The sequence below is a fragment of the Lathamus discolor genome, chromosome Z (assembly GCF_037157495.1).
Source record: "Lathamus discolor isolate bLatDis1 chromosome Z, bLatDis1.hap1, whole genome shotgun sequence".
Taxonomy (NCBI): Eukaryota; Metazoa; Chordata; class Aves; order Psittaciformes; family Psittacidae; genus Lathamus; species Lathamus discolor.
In genome coordinates, this window is record NC_088909.1 from 75,519,153 (window position 1) to 75,535,473 (window position 16,321).

Here is a 16,321-nt window from a genome sequence, read left to right on the forward strand (position 1 = left end):
TGGGTGAATGAGGAGAGGTGGTTAATTTAGGACAAGCACAGATAAATCTCTTGCCTCGGGTTTTCTCCTCCAACTAGACGTGCTGAAAGGTTTGCGTAAGAAAAGACCGCAAGCATCTGCAACCCGGTTCTGGCTGGTCTACTTGTGGGCCTGCACACCCCACCGGGAAGCCTGGCTCTGCTACTCTTTCGGGTCCTTGTGCTCGTGCTGAAGTGCTGTCCTCCAAGCCAGCGGGTGAACGACAGTCTCCTCTGCCGGATTCATTGCCTAAACGAGGACCGACCCCACTTCCACCCCACTTCCACCACCCCCCCACCGCCCTCACAAACCCACTGTCCTACACCCCGCCCCATCCCGTCCCTTCCCGTCGCGTGGCCGGGACGGTAACGTGCTCTCGTCTCGCGAGAGAGAGGGCGGCGGGGCGGGGCGCTCTCCCGATAAATACTTGGGCTCGGCCCGTGTTCCTAGGCAGCGGTAGTGTCGGGGTTCGGTCGGTACCAGCGGCTTCCCCCGTTTTCCGGGTGAGTACGGCTGCGCTCTGGCTCGGCCCTAGCTGGGGAGAGCGGGGCGGGGGGAGCGCTCAACGCCGCGGTGCTGACTCGGCAATATGGTGTCTTCCGCCGGCGGAGGTGCCGTGGCAGCGGCTCGCCGCAGGGCCACCGCTCTGCCTCCGTCGTTGCCCCTGCCGTGCCCCGGCCCGGACGCCATAGCTGGGGCGGGGGGGGGGGAAGTAAAAATTAAATCTGTGACTCAGTTTATTCACTTTCCTGTTCAGGATCTTTTTCTGTCTCTGAAATACGCTTTAGTGCCGCGGGCTTTGTTTCAGGTATTTCACTCACCGGCTCCAGTGAAGTGGGTCAGGCTTTGGCCAGAGCTGAAACTAGTGAGGATCTCTGAAACGGCGCAAGATTGTAGCTGCCTTCCCTGCCTAAGAGCAGGAGTAACTTCACAGGCTATCTCTGTCACTATTTTAGTGACTAAAATTCAAGCTGACGCTAAGCGTGGTCTTGCAGGACACGTTACAAATAAGTTATCCTTACAAAGTCCCCCTTCCCCCCCTTCCTTCTTTCCCTGTTCTGTGCTGCTAGTCTCTTCTGTTCTACAGCATACTTTGCAGTTCAAAGTGAAATTCAGTTGTGTTCTAGGTAATGTAAGTTGTATTGCTATGTGAGGAACATGTTTCTGGGGGTATTTCAATACTTGATAGACAGAAAGAAAACTTCTGTAACTGCTGTAACTCTTGTCTGTTACCTGCTTGTATGATCCATGTACACTGGTTAATCTCATTACAGGCATTACCTTATGGCACGGGTGTGTTAATATGTGCAAGCATGCCTGCAAAAATGTTAACAGTATGCCTTTATCCTTGTTTCCCATACTGCTGTTGACTTTGGCAAACCTAGCAGAAAGTCTTGAAAACAGGTTGTTTTGACAACCAGCTTTTAGCTTGTCTTTTTGTTACTTTCAGTTACACAGGTTCTTCTGGAACTTAAGTGTCATATAAAACCAACACAAAAAGTGCTTCTTACAGACTTAGTTCAGCCTATGTGCGTGCATAGGATGACAGAGCACTTCTGTGTGTTCTCCTTGTGTGGTACTGCAATATCCCTCTCCTTTAATAGGATTCATATGGGGAGACCTGTTATTATTTTCTTGTTGAATGACTGATGTCTTCAGCCTTTTTCAGTGTGGGATGGGTAATAATTAATAATAACTTAGCATAAAGGAGGGTAATGTTCTGCAGTGAGTAAGTCCTGTGCTCCATGTTACAGGAAGCTAACTTTTGAATGTGCTGAGCAGGGGGAGCTCAGGATCAGGCATTGTATTAGAAATAATTAACTCCTTGAGTTTAGTGGAGTGACTTGTGAGAATTGAGCTGAGGGTACTGAAATGAGTACTTCCCTTCAATCTTCCACTTGTTGTCAAGATTCAGACGGCAGTAGTGACTCAAATGTGAAACTTGACTCCCTTATGATAATAGAAGATCTAATCCGACTAAAAATATTGATAGTAGATTCTTCATCTGATTTAGAGATTCTAAACTAGATTTTTAGTGACTTGTTAAGGCTGGCCTTTTTTTTGTTTTTTTGTCCTGGCTCAATAGGTAAGCCCAAATGTGTCTATTTCTTCTAGAAAAACAAATTAACTCATCAGTTGGTAACTCTTTGGTAAATCTGCAATGAACTGCTGTACCTCAAAGCCTGCCTCTTGCATGTGCCCTACTTGTGTTGCCTAAACTGAACAAAGTAATTTGTAAACAAAGGTTGGGATTTTTAAATTGCTACAATGAAATGTAGTTCCTATATGTAAGAATGTGAATATCCTAATCACCTTGATCAGTGGTGTTGATTATAAAAGGGTTGTTGATTCTAAAATCTGGTGATTACATGAAGTGAGTATTAGGATGCTGTAACTTGGATATGCTTCTTTCACAGACTTGTGCAGGATTCAAGACCTGAGAAAATGGCATTGGCAGCAATTGATCCACAGCAGGTATGCAAGTTAGCCCCTTAGTTTTTTAGGTCTAGTGCAGAACAACAGGCATCAACTAACCTCTCTGTCTTTTAAACAGAACATTGTATCGAGGGTTGTCAATCTTCCCTTGGTGAGCTCCACCTATGACATGGTGTCCACAGCTTATAGCACTACAAAGGATAACCATCCTTATCTGAAGTCAGTATGTGAGATAGCAGAGAAAGGAGTGAAGACAATTACTTCAGTAGCCGTGACAAGTGCTATGCCTATCATCCAGAAACTGGAACCACAAAGTAAGGCAAAAATGTAGTTGTTAAGTTAAATTCTATTGATTGCTTTATATATCCAGGTGGATTTACAGTTTAACATGGCCATGCTGGTCTGGAGTGCTGTTTCAGGTAGCTGATTGAACCTGTTGCCTGTCTTGTTGAGCAGCTGATTACAGATGGGTATGATGTAACAGCACAACACCCCCCTCACCCCCCCCCCCCCAAAAAAAAGGCAAAAAAAAACCCACAAACAAAAATCCATAGCCAAAGCAGAGTCCAGCTTTCACAATACTAAACTGACTCATCTTGACATGTGAGATGGTTACATAGTTTCTTGCTCAATGCCTTCCTTTCCTTTCACTTAGTTGCAGTTGCTACTTTTGTACTTTCTCTCACTGAGGACAACTTCTGGTTAAATTTGGCAACTGTGTCGTGAGGCTGTTGTAACTAGGAGGCTGGTTTCATTAAGTACAGAAGGCCAGGTGCTTCAGCTTGTTCTTAGAGTTGTTCGTGAAGTATCAAATTGATTTTCTCCCCCTTCAAGTGAGGTTTTTTCACTGACATAGTAAACCTGCCTTGTTTTGGGGCCTTCCTGTGTCAAATCTCACTGAAAGGGGGAGGAAATGACTTTAAAAACATTGTTGCTCTGTTTCAAGAGGAATTCTCAGCTGGAGTTATGAAGTTATTTACACTAAGGAAAAAAAACCCAACAACAAAACAACAAACAGAAATTAAAGTATTTTTATTTCTTTTTAGTTGTTGTTGCCAACAACTATGCATGTATAGGTCTAGACAAAATTGAGGAGAGACTGCCTATACTGAATCAACCCACTGACAAGGTAAGTTCTTCCCATGTACATAAGCTAAGCAAAGTTATCTATGCTTGCTCTTTTCTGTTATCACTAAAAATAGAGACAGATTTCATGCCTGAAGCACAGCCTAGAAGCAGTGATGAAGTGAAAGTTGTTTCTGTAGAATTGTTTGTTGGCTTTGGGAAGCCATTAAGCCCTCTTTTTTTTTTTTTCTCTTTTTTAAACCAACAATCTTGCTGACCATTTGATAGATCTCTGTCCGTAGGTGCTGTTCACTGGTGGGCAGCTTTTTAAAAATTTGAGTCCTTGTCTGTTTTCTGCTCTGTGTGAAGCAAACAGTACCTGAACTACTGCAGTGAATTACATTCACTTAAGTGTTTGCAGCTGAACAATAAGGCTGTTGTAGCAGCCTTATTTTGTTTCATCTTGTACATATGTTTTCAGGACAGAATTTCTCCTTGGATCACTGATACTTGTACAAGCTGTCACATAAATTTATATTTCCTGGACTATGTAGCTTTCACTATAAAATGTTTAGTGAATCAAACTGTTTCCTATTGCAGGTTGTTGCCAATGCCAAGGGTGTAGTTGTTGGAGCCAGAGAAGCTGTAACAACCACTGTGTCTGGTGCCAAGGAAACTGTTGCTCACACGATCACTGGGGTTATGGGCAAGACTAAAGAAGCAATGCAAGACAGTGTAGAAATGACCAAGTCAGTTGTCAATGGCAGCATTAACACTGTGCTGGGAAGTCGTGTGTTGCAAATGGTGAGCAGTGGAGTGGACAGTGCTCTTACTAAATCGGAGACCCTTGTAGACCAGTATCTCCCACTTACAGAAGCAGAACTAGGTAAGACTGATTCAAGCTTAGTGGGTTTCCTTTTTTTTTGTTTTGGGGGTGGGGTGTGTTTGTTGCTTTTTGTTTTGGTGGTTTTTGTGGTTTTTTTTTTGGGGGGGGAGTTTCTTTTCTTTTTTTTTTTTTTGAATGCTTGTATTGGAGAGAAGCAAGCAAATTCCTATTTGTTACTTACTTACAGTGGGGAATGGGGCATGTGCTTCCCAAACTGCCTTTTGCCTTGCTGGTCATAATAGCATATTAATTATAAGGAAGCAGGTTGGAAGTAAGAATTTCCATGTATGGTGGTCTATCAACCTACCCTGGTGCTAGAGGACTACTAAACAAGTTCAGTATTCAGCTGTTACTAAACAAATTAAATGGCCTTGGACCTTTTGAGTTTTCTTCCAGTAGTCAATTTGCTTCCTTTCTGCATACCTAGAGAAAGAAGCAGCAAAAGTTGAAGGGTTTGAAACTGGAGTTCAAAAGCCAAGCTACTACATTAGACTAGGATCCCTGTCTTCAAAGCTCCGTGCACGTGCCTACCAACAAGCCTTAAACAAAGTCAATGATGCTAAGCAGAAGAGTCAGGAGACCATCTCTCAGCTTCACCACACTGTTAATCTGGTAAGATTAGCCTTCACTTGAGGCATAAAAAGCAAATGTTGGCATAGTTTGAGTCCAGCAGAAAATGGCAAAAATAGGCATAGGAAAACTAGAAATCGTGCTATTGCACTAAATGCATTTTCTAAATATAAAGCATTTCCTGTTCAGTGCTTTTTGCTGTCATTCATGAGAGGCCCTAAATTGGGCTAAGCTGTAAACTAACTAGCTATTGCATGTAAATTTAAGCACTGCAGAAGTAGAAGTAACATGTTTAACATTATATTGCTGTTTTAGAGTACTGGGTTTAACAGGCTTAGTTCAGTGAAAAAAAGTGCCTTGCAATTTAGAAATGCTTCAAAGTTCTTGTTAATAAAATGACAGATTCCTTATGCCTTGCTTTTCTTGCTGTGGGTACCTTTGAGCATTCTTGGGTATTTCAACAGTCTTCCCCTAAGTAAGACATGTACAAACTGTACATAAAGAGTTACAGCCTTCTATATGCTTTCAAATCCTTGAATAGGATAAAAGTGGGGGAGAGGGGAAATAGTTGATGCAGCACTACATGTGATTTCAAAACTGCTTCTAGTTTTCTCCTTTGAAGAGAAGGAACACAGTTATTTTCCCCAAAGTTTTCTGTGCTGAACTTCTGAAGCATTTAAAAAGGTGCTTACAAAGCCAGTAAGGTAAGGTGGCCCTAATGGAACTGTTTAGACTGCTTTTTACTTCCTTATTTGGCTGTATTTCAGATCGAGTATGCCAGAAAGAACATGAATAGTGCCAATCAGAAACTTCTTGATGCTCAGGAAAAGCTGTATCAATCCTGGGTAGAATGGAAGAAAAATACAGGCCAAAATGATGGTGATGAACTGCAGAGCGCTGAGGTAAAGAGAGTTAAACCAGAAATAAATGGATCATATACTGTCAAGGAAGCAGCAAATTAACAGTCCCCAAAGCGCACAGCATCTTGACAGCACAGAAGCTTATGCATGCGTGGAATATGAATGCTGAAGCTCAGGGCAGCTGACTAGTGACTGCTGTGAACACTAGGGGACACCCAGACTCTTAAATATGTCTACTTCCTGCCAACACTCTGGTGTTCATTCTCTTTCCAAGAGAATGCTCATCCTGTTTAGCATGTGAACCTGTGTTGGGGTATGCATATCTAGATAACTAGGACTTGCTCAGCTGATATGGCCAGACCGGAAATAAGTTCTTCAGCATAAAGCAGTCTTAGGCACAGGCTCACTGAGTCTTATGTGTAGCTTTAGATAGTGGGTTATTGATTAGAATGTAGTTGCCTTTTGTGACTTGTCATCTAGAGTTGAAACAAGAGCTTACCTGTCTGTTGCTGGGTAGAAACTACCAGTGTTTCTTATCCACAAAGTACTTGAGCTTTGAAGAAATATCAAGTACCTCAAAGTCTTTGACTTTTCACACTGAAGATCTGTTTTATTATCTGCCATAGCTTTATTTTATGTACATCCCCTTTACATTGATTCTTTTTATATCTTGAGCCACATAAAGCTGCTAGAGTCATAAAAAGATACTAATATGTTATTATGCTTTTTGTTTCCAGCTTATTGAGTCAAGAACTCTAGCTATAGCACGGAGCCTCACTCAGCAGCTTCAGACCACCTGCCTCACACTGGTTTCAAGCCTTCAGGGGCTACCACAGAATGTGCAGGATAAGGTTTACAGTGTTGGGTCAATGGCAGGTGATGTCTACCAGAGTTTTCTGTCTGCATCTTCCTTCCAAGAATTATCAGACAGCTTTCTTGCCACTAGCAAAGGACAACTGAAGAAAATGAAGGAGTCTCTGGATGATGTGATGGATTATCTTGTAAACAACACACCGCTGAACTGGCTGGTAGGTCCCTTTTACCCACAACTGCCTGGCATTCAGCATGCTGGGAGCAAAGGTGAAGGGGAGAAAAATTCCAGCCAGAAAGACAAACAGCCTGAACACACTAATGAATAAACTGCCCAGCATGCATGTATTCTGCTGACTGACAAAACAAGTAGCCTTAGCAAGTGTAGCTGTCAAAAAAGCCTTGGAGAAAAATCCATAAACATAGAGTGGGGGAAATGATTCAGAAAAAGGATACTTTTACACATAGCTAAACTACACAGGACAATACAGCCCACTCTAAAAACTCAATCTGTCTCAAGTGCCTAGATACGAGCAGCTTACAGTTGTCAAGATGCCTTGTTTGTCAAGTTAAGAAACCTTGCCCTGCTTATTAATGGTATTAATACCATTAGTCTAAATGAAACCTACCGTAGCTAAAAGCATTTGCTTTGTTGATTAATCTGTACCAGGATGATGTATAAGCCTTACTATGAAATGCTTTTAAAAGGCCTGCTATCTAGCTAGGTACGCTTAAATTCCTTATTTGTTGCAGATCACACATTTAACTGGTATGAATCTGACTCTCAAATTCTGCTGCTACACAATTCATTACAAAAGTTCTCGGAGTGCAGAATTCCAAAGCTGAAAGTGGGGTTTCTGAATTAGTCAGCTGGAGTTACTTAAATGCTGGGGCAGTGTTAAAATTAACTATATAAACTTCACTATTGTATAATACAGTTACGTGATCACAAATCATAGAATATCTCGAGTTGGAAGGGACCCATAAGGAACATGGAGTATAACTCCCTGCTTCATGCAGGACTGCCTAAAACTAAACTATATGACTGAGGTATCCAGATATTCCTTGAATCCTGACAGGCTTGATGCCATGACCACTTCCCTGAGGAGCCTGTTCCAGACACTGACCAAATCATTATCAACACTTGTTGGTTTATGTATTTTTTTTTTTAATTCAATATAAAAGCAAGATTCATGCTGTTTGTACCCCAGTGCCTGCTGTTGTGTGGGTTGTTGTTTTGTTGTAGCTGTCTTTGTCTTTTTTTTTTTTAATTAATTTTGTATGTTAGTAATAAATGCTTCAGTAGCCAAAGTCTGTCTCCATTTCACTGACACTTAAAACAAATGTAACTTGCTGTTCTGTGACCCCTTCAAACTGGGTCCAGCAGAAAGCAAGCTTGAACTGCAGATGAAGTAGACATGCATTAAAAATGTATTTGTGTGTGTGTGTATGCCTAGATAGGTAAGATATGGCTGCAGCACTTCCATTTTCTGTTTGAGTTCCTGTGCATTCTTCCATTCCAAGTCTTAGCTTTACTGCTGCTTTTGTGGTGCTTGCTATTACCTACCTTTAATGATGACCTAAGCTGTGACCTGATGGATGTTCTGATATTGAGAAGTGAAGGATATGGATAAAAAAAGAAATGAACACAACCTTGTCCTGCCTTCACAGTGGGTGTTCTGTGTGCATGGTTCTGTTGGCTCCATATAAACAGTATATATGCCTCAGCTGCACATGCCAGTTTTAACCTGGTTAACTTAATTTACCCTCTTTTGAACTTGAGTGACTAACATACGTTAACACTCAGCTACTTGGGTGGAACTATTCCTCAATAAATCCCATGCAATCCTTTCCCTGAAGAGAATTATAGTCACTAAGAAATAAGCTTTCATGGTTTAGGACTGTCCAGGTAAGTTGTGTCTGTACTCTTAATGCACACCCTGTGCAACTCTTTAGTTTCAGTCATTTAGTGTAGCAATGCTGGCCACCATTTTCAAAAAAGGTCACCATTTGGTTCTTCAGTTGCCTTTTGAGCTTAATATTCAAGCCACTGTCTTCTGATGGATGTAGAGATTCAGGTTAAAACCTGATTTTGTGGCTCTTTTGAGTTCCTGGTGGTTGCGTAGTGTCTGGTAAGAAAAAGAGTTTACCGTGACATAGCTTTATAGTTTAACTGTAGTGTTGTGTATCAGCAGGACATCTCAGCTGTGGTACTCAGGTTTTTTCTCTCATTTGTGCTTGCTCCAGTGGGATTCAGAAAGGTGTCAGTCCCTGGCAGATAGAGCACTTTTTCCCAAAACATTAGAATAATTCCTTAACAATACCTCCACCTTGCATAATGTGGGCACTAAAGCAAATCAGATGTAGTCTAGTCTTTTAATGTGAGAGGGCTTGCTTAGCTGTCAAAGTTAGGAGTTAGGAAGTTAGGACATGTTAGGAAGACTGTTTTAAGCACAATGTTAAAAAAATGCAAACAAACCCAAACAAACTAACGAGCAGATTACAGATACCGATTCTGTAGTTTCTGCCTTTAAATACTTGAGTTTTGTATGGCGGCTGTTTGAAGTGACATTAGCATGAGATGGTGAGATACTTCTTTCCAGCTAAAGCCTGAGTTAATGCTTCTGGAATTCTTTCAACAGTTAATTCTGTTTATGTATCTACTGAATGAGTCCAGCAGAAGAATATAATTTATCTCTATTTGTAATAGAATTTATAGAATGCATCCGCTGTTGTAGAGGTGCTAAGGAAAAGAATTGGACTAATCAGGTCTGAGAGCAGCTGGCAGATCAAAGAATTCCCATTCTTACGTGTATTTTAAAATCTGATGGTTGTGGGCCTTATCTTTGAGGTAGTTAATCAAGTACGATACTCAAACTGTTCACCATCTTTTGATGGCTCAGAAATGAACAGCACCATCTAATATTAATACAAGAGCAATACATCTCTCTGCTCTGCCTTAAGTTGCACTATGGGTTTGTGCTTTCTTGGGTGACTGTCCAGATTTACTAAATACCAGCAAGCAGATGAAGTAGAAAGCATGCAAAACTTACTAGCCTAGGACTTCAAATCCTTTCTCCTTCACCATGTGCTGTTGAGTGGCTTCTATGTTCAGTTACTTCATGACTTCTGGCAGCTGGTGGCCACAACCAGAGAAATCGGAGGAATGCCTGGTTAAATGCTTACCTAATGGTTGGGCTGTTGTACCAAAATGCTGTACTCAGGTTCCTGTATCATGCTATTATGGTGCGCAGTTATTTGTTGGATCCCCTCTCCCTTCCTCTGCAATGAAAGTATATTTTTTCTATTCTACCCCTCAATAGAATTAGGAACTCTTGCTTGAAGAGAAAGAGGGCTGTGTAAGAGCAAATTGGCATGTTCTTGGCTTATTATATTGACTAAAAGTCTCTGGTTTGAATTCTTTAGACTCCTAATAAGGACAGCATTGACTGTTTGAACTGTAACTATAGCTTGCAGGAATATCTTCTTGCTGGTCATTTAGTATAGCATATCCCTAGACTACAGCCAAAATGTCATGGTTTAAACCCAGTAGCAATTCAGCACCATGCAGCTGCTCACTCAACCCCCACCTCCTTCACTGGGTGGAATGGGGGAAGAGAATTGGGGTAAACCCCATGGGTTGATATAAGAACAGTCCAGTAACTAAAATAAGATACAATATAATAATAGTAATAATTATGTGGGAAATAACAAGGGGAGAGAATATAAAGCTAAGAATGGGAAAGGAGGAAAAGGAAACCCAACAACAAAATCTCAGCAGTGATGCACAGTACAATTGCTCACCACTTGCTGACCAATACCCAGCCTGACCTGAGTAGCAATTGCTCCCTTCAGGGTGACTCCCTCCAGTTTATATACTGGTCATGATAGGCTGTGGTATGGAATACCCCTTTGGCTAGTTTGGGCTGGGTGTCCTGTCTCTGCTCCCTCGCAGCTTCTTGTGCCACTTCTCACTGGCAGAGCATGAGACTGAAAGTCCTTGATCAGGGGAAGAACTACTGAGCAACAGCTAAAACCTCTCTGTGTTATCAGCGTTGTTCTCAGGCTTAAGCCAAAACATAGCACTGCACCAGCTACTACGGAGAAACTTAACTCTATCCCAGCTGAAACCAGGACACAAAATGTATTTTTTTTATCTAGCATAGTTAGAGTGACTACTAAATTACCTGCTGGAGTCAAGAATTATGTGAGCACCTTCCAAAAGCATCTTGGCATTTTTTTTGCCGCAGTGGCTGAAGCTGAAGTGCATCCTTAGTAACTGCTGAAAACTCTCAAATGGAGGAAAGCTTTAGTGACATGGTTTAGCAGTGGCCTTGGCAGTGGTGGGGAAAGGTTGGGCTTGATGATCCTGAAGGTCTTTTCCAACCTGGTTGATTTTGTGATTCTATATTAACAGAAGAAGAACCTGCTCTTAAATTTTTGCTGCCATCTTACTGGTTTCTCTGGAACTGCATGTATCAAACGGTTCAGATACACTGCACAGAAATTTGTGTGCTTTTAGTCCAAAAACACTTTTGAAGATATAGGTTGGGCTAGAAGGCTGTGAAGTCTCTCTGGCATCCTTTAAAAAAAAAAAAAAAAATAGACCAGATATGTTGAAAATTACAGGAAATAGTTGGTTCTATTTGCAGCAAGGCAGATAAGCCAGATGAAACGGAACAGTGTCAAAGGCTGATAGTTACACAAAAACTGGATGGTAAAAGACAGAATACTGAAGAAATAATTAGCACTGGTGAAGTATTCTCTTTAGAAGATCGCTCAAAAATCATTCATGCTAGTTGAAACTTCCCCTTTCCAGGCTAATTTAACAAAGAATGACTATCATTGCTATGAAAATTTTGGTACAAAAGTTTTAAGTATGTTTGTAAACATCTCCATATGGTATAAAAGTTTCATAAGCATAATATAGCTGTGTACACATTGAACAAATCCAAATTATGAAATTCTTATAAGGACTGGAAGTGCAGAGATATAGCTAGGTTGCCTGAAATAAGGAACAGTTCAAAGCATTTGAAATCTCTCCCATTCCTTGAGATGACTTCTTTGCAATAACCCTTACCAAACTGTAACTTACAGTAATACTATATAGCTAATAAAATAGGTTAAAGGATTTGGAAACAGCTGATGAATTATTTCTATTTATTTTTTATTAAAACAGGCAAATAAAAGAAACCAAACCTAAATATCACAACAAACAAACAAACAAACAAACAAAAAAAAACCCCACAAAACACCCCCAAAAAACCAAAAAAAACCCCACCAACTCCAAAAGCTTATCTAAGCCATCTAATTAAAAAGAGGAAATGGAACCTAACTTATTTTTTAAGTATGATCTGTTGGTCATTTGCATGATCAGAAAGTCTTACATGCAGCAGCTTGTGGGAGGTTTTGTGCACAATGTTTTGTTAAATGCATTTCTTTTCACACAAAGATGGAAACTTGATTTCTTTTGGCTACTGCAGTCTCTGATGACTAAAAATAACTGCTTGTTCTGGAAGAACAGAATAAGAACCATCTCTCAAATTTCTGGTGGCTCAGTTCTGAAAATATATTAACCAAGAAAAATATTGATTAAAGTTAGGTTATTATTGCCATCAACATTTGTATATGAAAACAGCAAAACACTGAAGTATGTTTTGCTCTAAGTGCAAAGATTTCGCAGGTTTTATGCTACTCAGTATAAACGGTCTAACTGCACCTTATGGAGAAATGTCAGAGAGTCATACCTAGCCTTATTCTTTGTTGCAAGAATTGACTTACTGCTTTGTTTCAACTTCCTATCAACTGTGAAAAGTGGTATGGAAGAGGAGGTCCTTTACCTATACAAGCCCATAACACCAAGGGTTGTGCATTGTTTTAGTTGAACTGGTACTATTCTAACACTATTTAGCATGTTCAAAACTGAGAGAAAACATATTGCCATCAACACTGTTTTACTCTGAAGCTGATAGAAACACTTCAGTTTGAATTTTTTTCATGGGTATGAACATCTTACTACTATGTTAAAAATATGTGTATATTAAGGAGATGAAGAAAGCACAAACTTCTATGTGAGAGATTATCCTGTTGTCAGTAGAAACATCATGTATTTAAGTAATGGAAGTGTCTTAAACCTAGGTTTTAGTGAAAATTATATCTGGTCAGACACTATTACTGAACATGGTCTCATGCCCTGCTCAGTGTAAACAGGGAATAAACCAATTTGTTTAAACCATTTATTTGGACACATTTTTAAATGAGTTTGCATAGAGATTACTTGGATTTAGTTTTGTAAAGATACCCTCATTTGTACTGCAGTAGGAAACAGCGGGTCATGTGCCGATAGTGGGAAAACTGATTTCTTTCAGTGTAGTAATTATAGGTAAACTGCCATAAGCAGAAAGATGCAAGACAATTCGTGCTGGGAGAAAGATGTGCTTCCCCTGCTCCTAGGGCCTTTTAATTTTTTAGGAAATTACTGATCTCATTTTGATCAAGCTTAGGTTCTCAAAGTGATCTTTTGTTTCATTGCATTTACATTAGCACCTGATGAGTGACATGCTGCTTAAATTCTTCTAAAGCTTAGCTCTAACATTTTGATTAATATTTCTAAGTACCTGGTGCCCTGTAGCTAGTTACTCTCTAAGAAACTGAATGAGCGATTGCAGTCTACAACCCGATAGCTGAAATGGTAATCCCTTTGTCCTTTGATGTGCTCTCTGTTCTTCTGACATGCCTTCATAGCAGGCAAAGCATAACTTTGTCTTGCATACTTTCATAAAAATAATCATAAGCAAGGTGTTTTGCAGTGAGGAAATGGACTAAAACTGTTTCTCCAGTCAACACTGAGCTTAAGTTACACAAATGCCTAGAAGCCTCTCTGAATTGCTGCTTTTTTGTGCATGCAGAGCCAAAGTCCTGACAGCATGCAGCAGTTGTTACATGCTGACACTATGCCTGGCTCCAAGTATGTCACATCAACATTAAAGCTAACCATGAATCCAACTATGGATAAAAGTATTTTTCACTTGGAAAAAAACCCCCAAACATTTGGATATGAGTAAATTGCTTAATTATATCCCATTTTTCAGAAGTGCCTAAGTAATCTAAGTCCTACTAAAGGGACTTAAAGGTTGGGACTTAAGCTTCTAAGTGTCTTAGTCAACATTTTTAGAAGTGTGTAACATCCGTGTATCCACTAATGTCTCTGGCAGTTCCTGAAACCTGGTGCTGCTTAACAGTGCAGAATACTGTATATACGGTTAAAATCAGAGGACAGAGTGGGATTGCAGTTCCAGATACTTCTTTCCTCAGGAAAGGTGTGATGTGGTAGACAGGCAGAACAGTACACAGCAATCTATTATCAAACTCCTCGGGACAAGTTCCTTTGTATGTTGCTCATTGCTCCCAAGGAACGAAGAAAGGCAAAATACATTTTAAAACTTCCTTTCTTAATTTTCTAGTGGCCAATTTCACTAAATACACTCCACTAAGTTAAGCTCTGTTCCATCTCTACTATAAAATCCTGTATTCTAAGCAGCTGATCTGCATCTTGTGTACTGTATGGTCTGTGTGAATGCTGTGTGATTGTTATATGGCTGAGCATATTTCTAAGCATCTTTGTCTCTTGAATTCAGTGAGGAATACAGCACAGATTTATTTAGTTTTACTTTTAAATTGATTGAGATTTCATTCCTGTGCAGGTTCCAGATTTCACTATTACAGACCTGTCTTCAGAGTCAGATGATATCCCAAACATTCTGGATTTGGATGAAGATGATCAGCAAGACTTCTCACGCACAAATGGCCCTTACACTACAGGGCAAAGAGCTGAATAAAGAGCAGCATAAAAACATTTTTTTGATACAATGTACTTCTGCCATGTTTAACTTAGATGTCTCCTTTCTAAAGATGAACCTATCCTAGTTTAGGGATTTTGGGGATATTTTTTTTTTTTTTTTGATCACTACTGGATTAGTTTCATCAAAATTATATAAAAATATATATATTTTTTTTTCCATGTAAGAAATGCATGCTATGTTAATTCATTAGCATGGGTGTAAAGCTCACATTCTACAAACCAGATACAACCTAACAGTGTATCCAAGTGATCAAGTCTTTGTTGATGATTTGTTCTCTGGCTGACAGCAGCCATAAGAACACTCCAGTGCTTTTCATAAAGGGCTGCCAACAACAGGAGTTGATGAGGATTTGCCCATAAAATTTCCCCTTTCACTCTACATGAAGAGCACTTCTGCATCTACCTCTTTGCTGCTGGAATGGGTAAGAGGCTTTGTCTCAAATTCTCTCAGGTTCTGTTTGTTAGGCTCTATACCTAGAGAGCTTAGAAGCTTAGGGCTTGCCTTTGGTGAGAGTGCTATATGCACAAAAGGATTCCCTTTCTCTCTACATGCCTTCTGTGTGCAAACATTCGCGCCATCCTGACGTTATCATCTGTGGGGCCTGAGACTAAAGTAAGGTAAATGCTTAAAAAGGAGTTTTGCCAGGAATAAGGATGACTGTTAAAAAAGAAGAGTGAAGAGACTGTAAGAAGTAAAGAAAAAATAGAGGTCAATGAGATACAAACAGATGTGGGCCAAAAGAAAATTGAAAAAAGATAAAGACAATTGTCACACTTCTTGTGACAGTAATGATCTTCCTATGTTTAAACACAATCTCAATCAAATATTTGCAAAGGAATATTGAATCCGCATTTGGTTGCACACGGTGACTTCTGTAGGAGTTGGGGTGAATGCAACCAGACTGGAGGCAGGTTTGTTCAATTTCTTTCTGAGGATCAGGCTAATGCTCCGCAGAGCTCTGCCGGTGTCACTGCAGCAAATCCAGAGGTGCTGCACAGTGCTACAGCCACTGAGGTGTTGCGCAGCAGGTAGGATTGCTGCAAGGTTGGCACCCACTCTCGTGTCATGTAATGCTTGGTTGTTCTGGAAACTCTGGAGTATGGTCACTGAAATGCCTTGGAATAAACATTTGAACCACACAGCCCACTGCGAGTTGTACTTGTTTTCCATGCTAAGCGTCACGGTTGGCTTGTTACTGCAAAAGACGGTGGAAGAAACTCTCTTAAGACTTGATTTAGAGCTTTAGAAAGCAGGCGTTCTTTACTGCAGCGCTGGGTGCACACGTGGATCATTGCACAAAGGTGAGTGCAGCTAACGCCAGTAGCAGCTATATATTTAGCATACTCACGCATATTTACAGATTTTCCAGACAGTAATTCACACATTCATGAGATTTCCAGGCGCTGCTTATATCTGCATTCTGATTATGCATTATGATGGTTGCCAATAGTCTTCCTCACTGTGTTCACCAGTGTTCACCTGTTGTGTTCACTATGTTCACCAGCATACCCAGTGCTTGCATATGCTCGCAATGTCCTAAAGATGAGTGAGGCGTGGCATGTCCTTGCTTTTGTTTTGTTCCAGTTTGTTATCGGGAAGGCTAGCATCCTTGGTCTTATTTACTGCCTCCTTCGTTGTTCCCAGTCCCGTGATGTTCCTTCCCCTGTCAGCCGGACGCTCGTTGCTCCCTACAAGCCAGCTCAGAGCGGTTTGCTATACTCTACTGCGCTCCGTCACCGCCGCACGCACGGCGCTCGGTTACGAGCCCGCTCCGCCCTCCGCAGGCCGCCGCCCCGCCCCTACGGCCAGCACGC

General features: G+C 40.8%; 1 protein-coding gene across 1 annotated transcript; it reads left to right on the plus strand.

Annotated features, from left to right (window-relative positions):
• The first annotated feature begins 414 nt into the window (after positions 1-414).
• On the plus strand, positions 415-15,646 carry PLIN2 (perilipin 2). Its single transcript, XM_065661579.1, has 9 exons — positions 415-521; positions 2,436-2,493; positions 2,573-2,768; positions 3,501-3,583; positions 4,120-4,401; positions 4,829-5,017; positions 5,743-5,877; positions 6,573-6,863; positions 14,349-15,646. Exons 2-9 carry the CDS (start codon positions 2,464-2,466, stop codon positions 14,481-14,483), a joined length of 1,341 nt encoding a protein of 446 aa, XP_065517651.1. The 5' UTR covers positions 415-521; positions 2,436-2,463; the 3' UTR covers positions 14,484-15,646.
• Positions 15,647-16,321: the final 675 nt, after the last annotated feature.

Coding starts and splice junctions, on each gene's coding strand:
- PLIN2 (XM_065661579.1), top strand. CDS start 2,464: ATGGCATTGGCAGCAATTGATCCACAGCAG. Junction 3,584..4,119: donor TGAATCAACCCACTGACAAG/GTAAGTTCTTCC, acceptor TTCCTATTGCAG/GTTGTTGCCAATGCCAAGGG. Junction 4,402..4,828: donor TCCCACTTACAGAAGCAGAA/CTAGGTAAGACT, acceptor CTTTCTGCATAC/CTAGAGAAAGAAGCAGCAAA.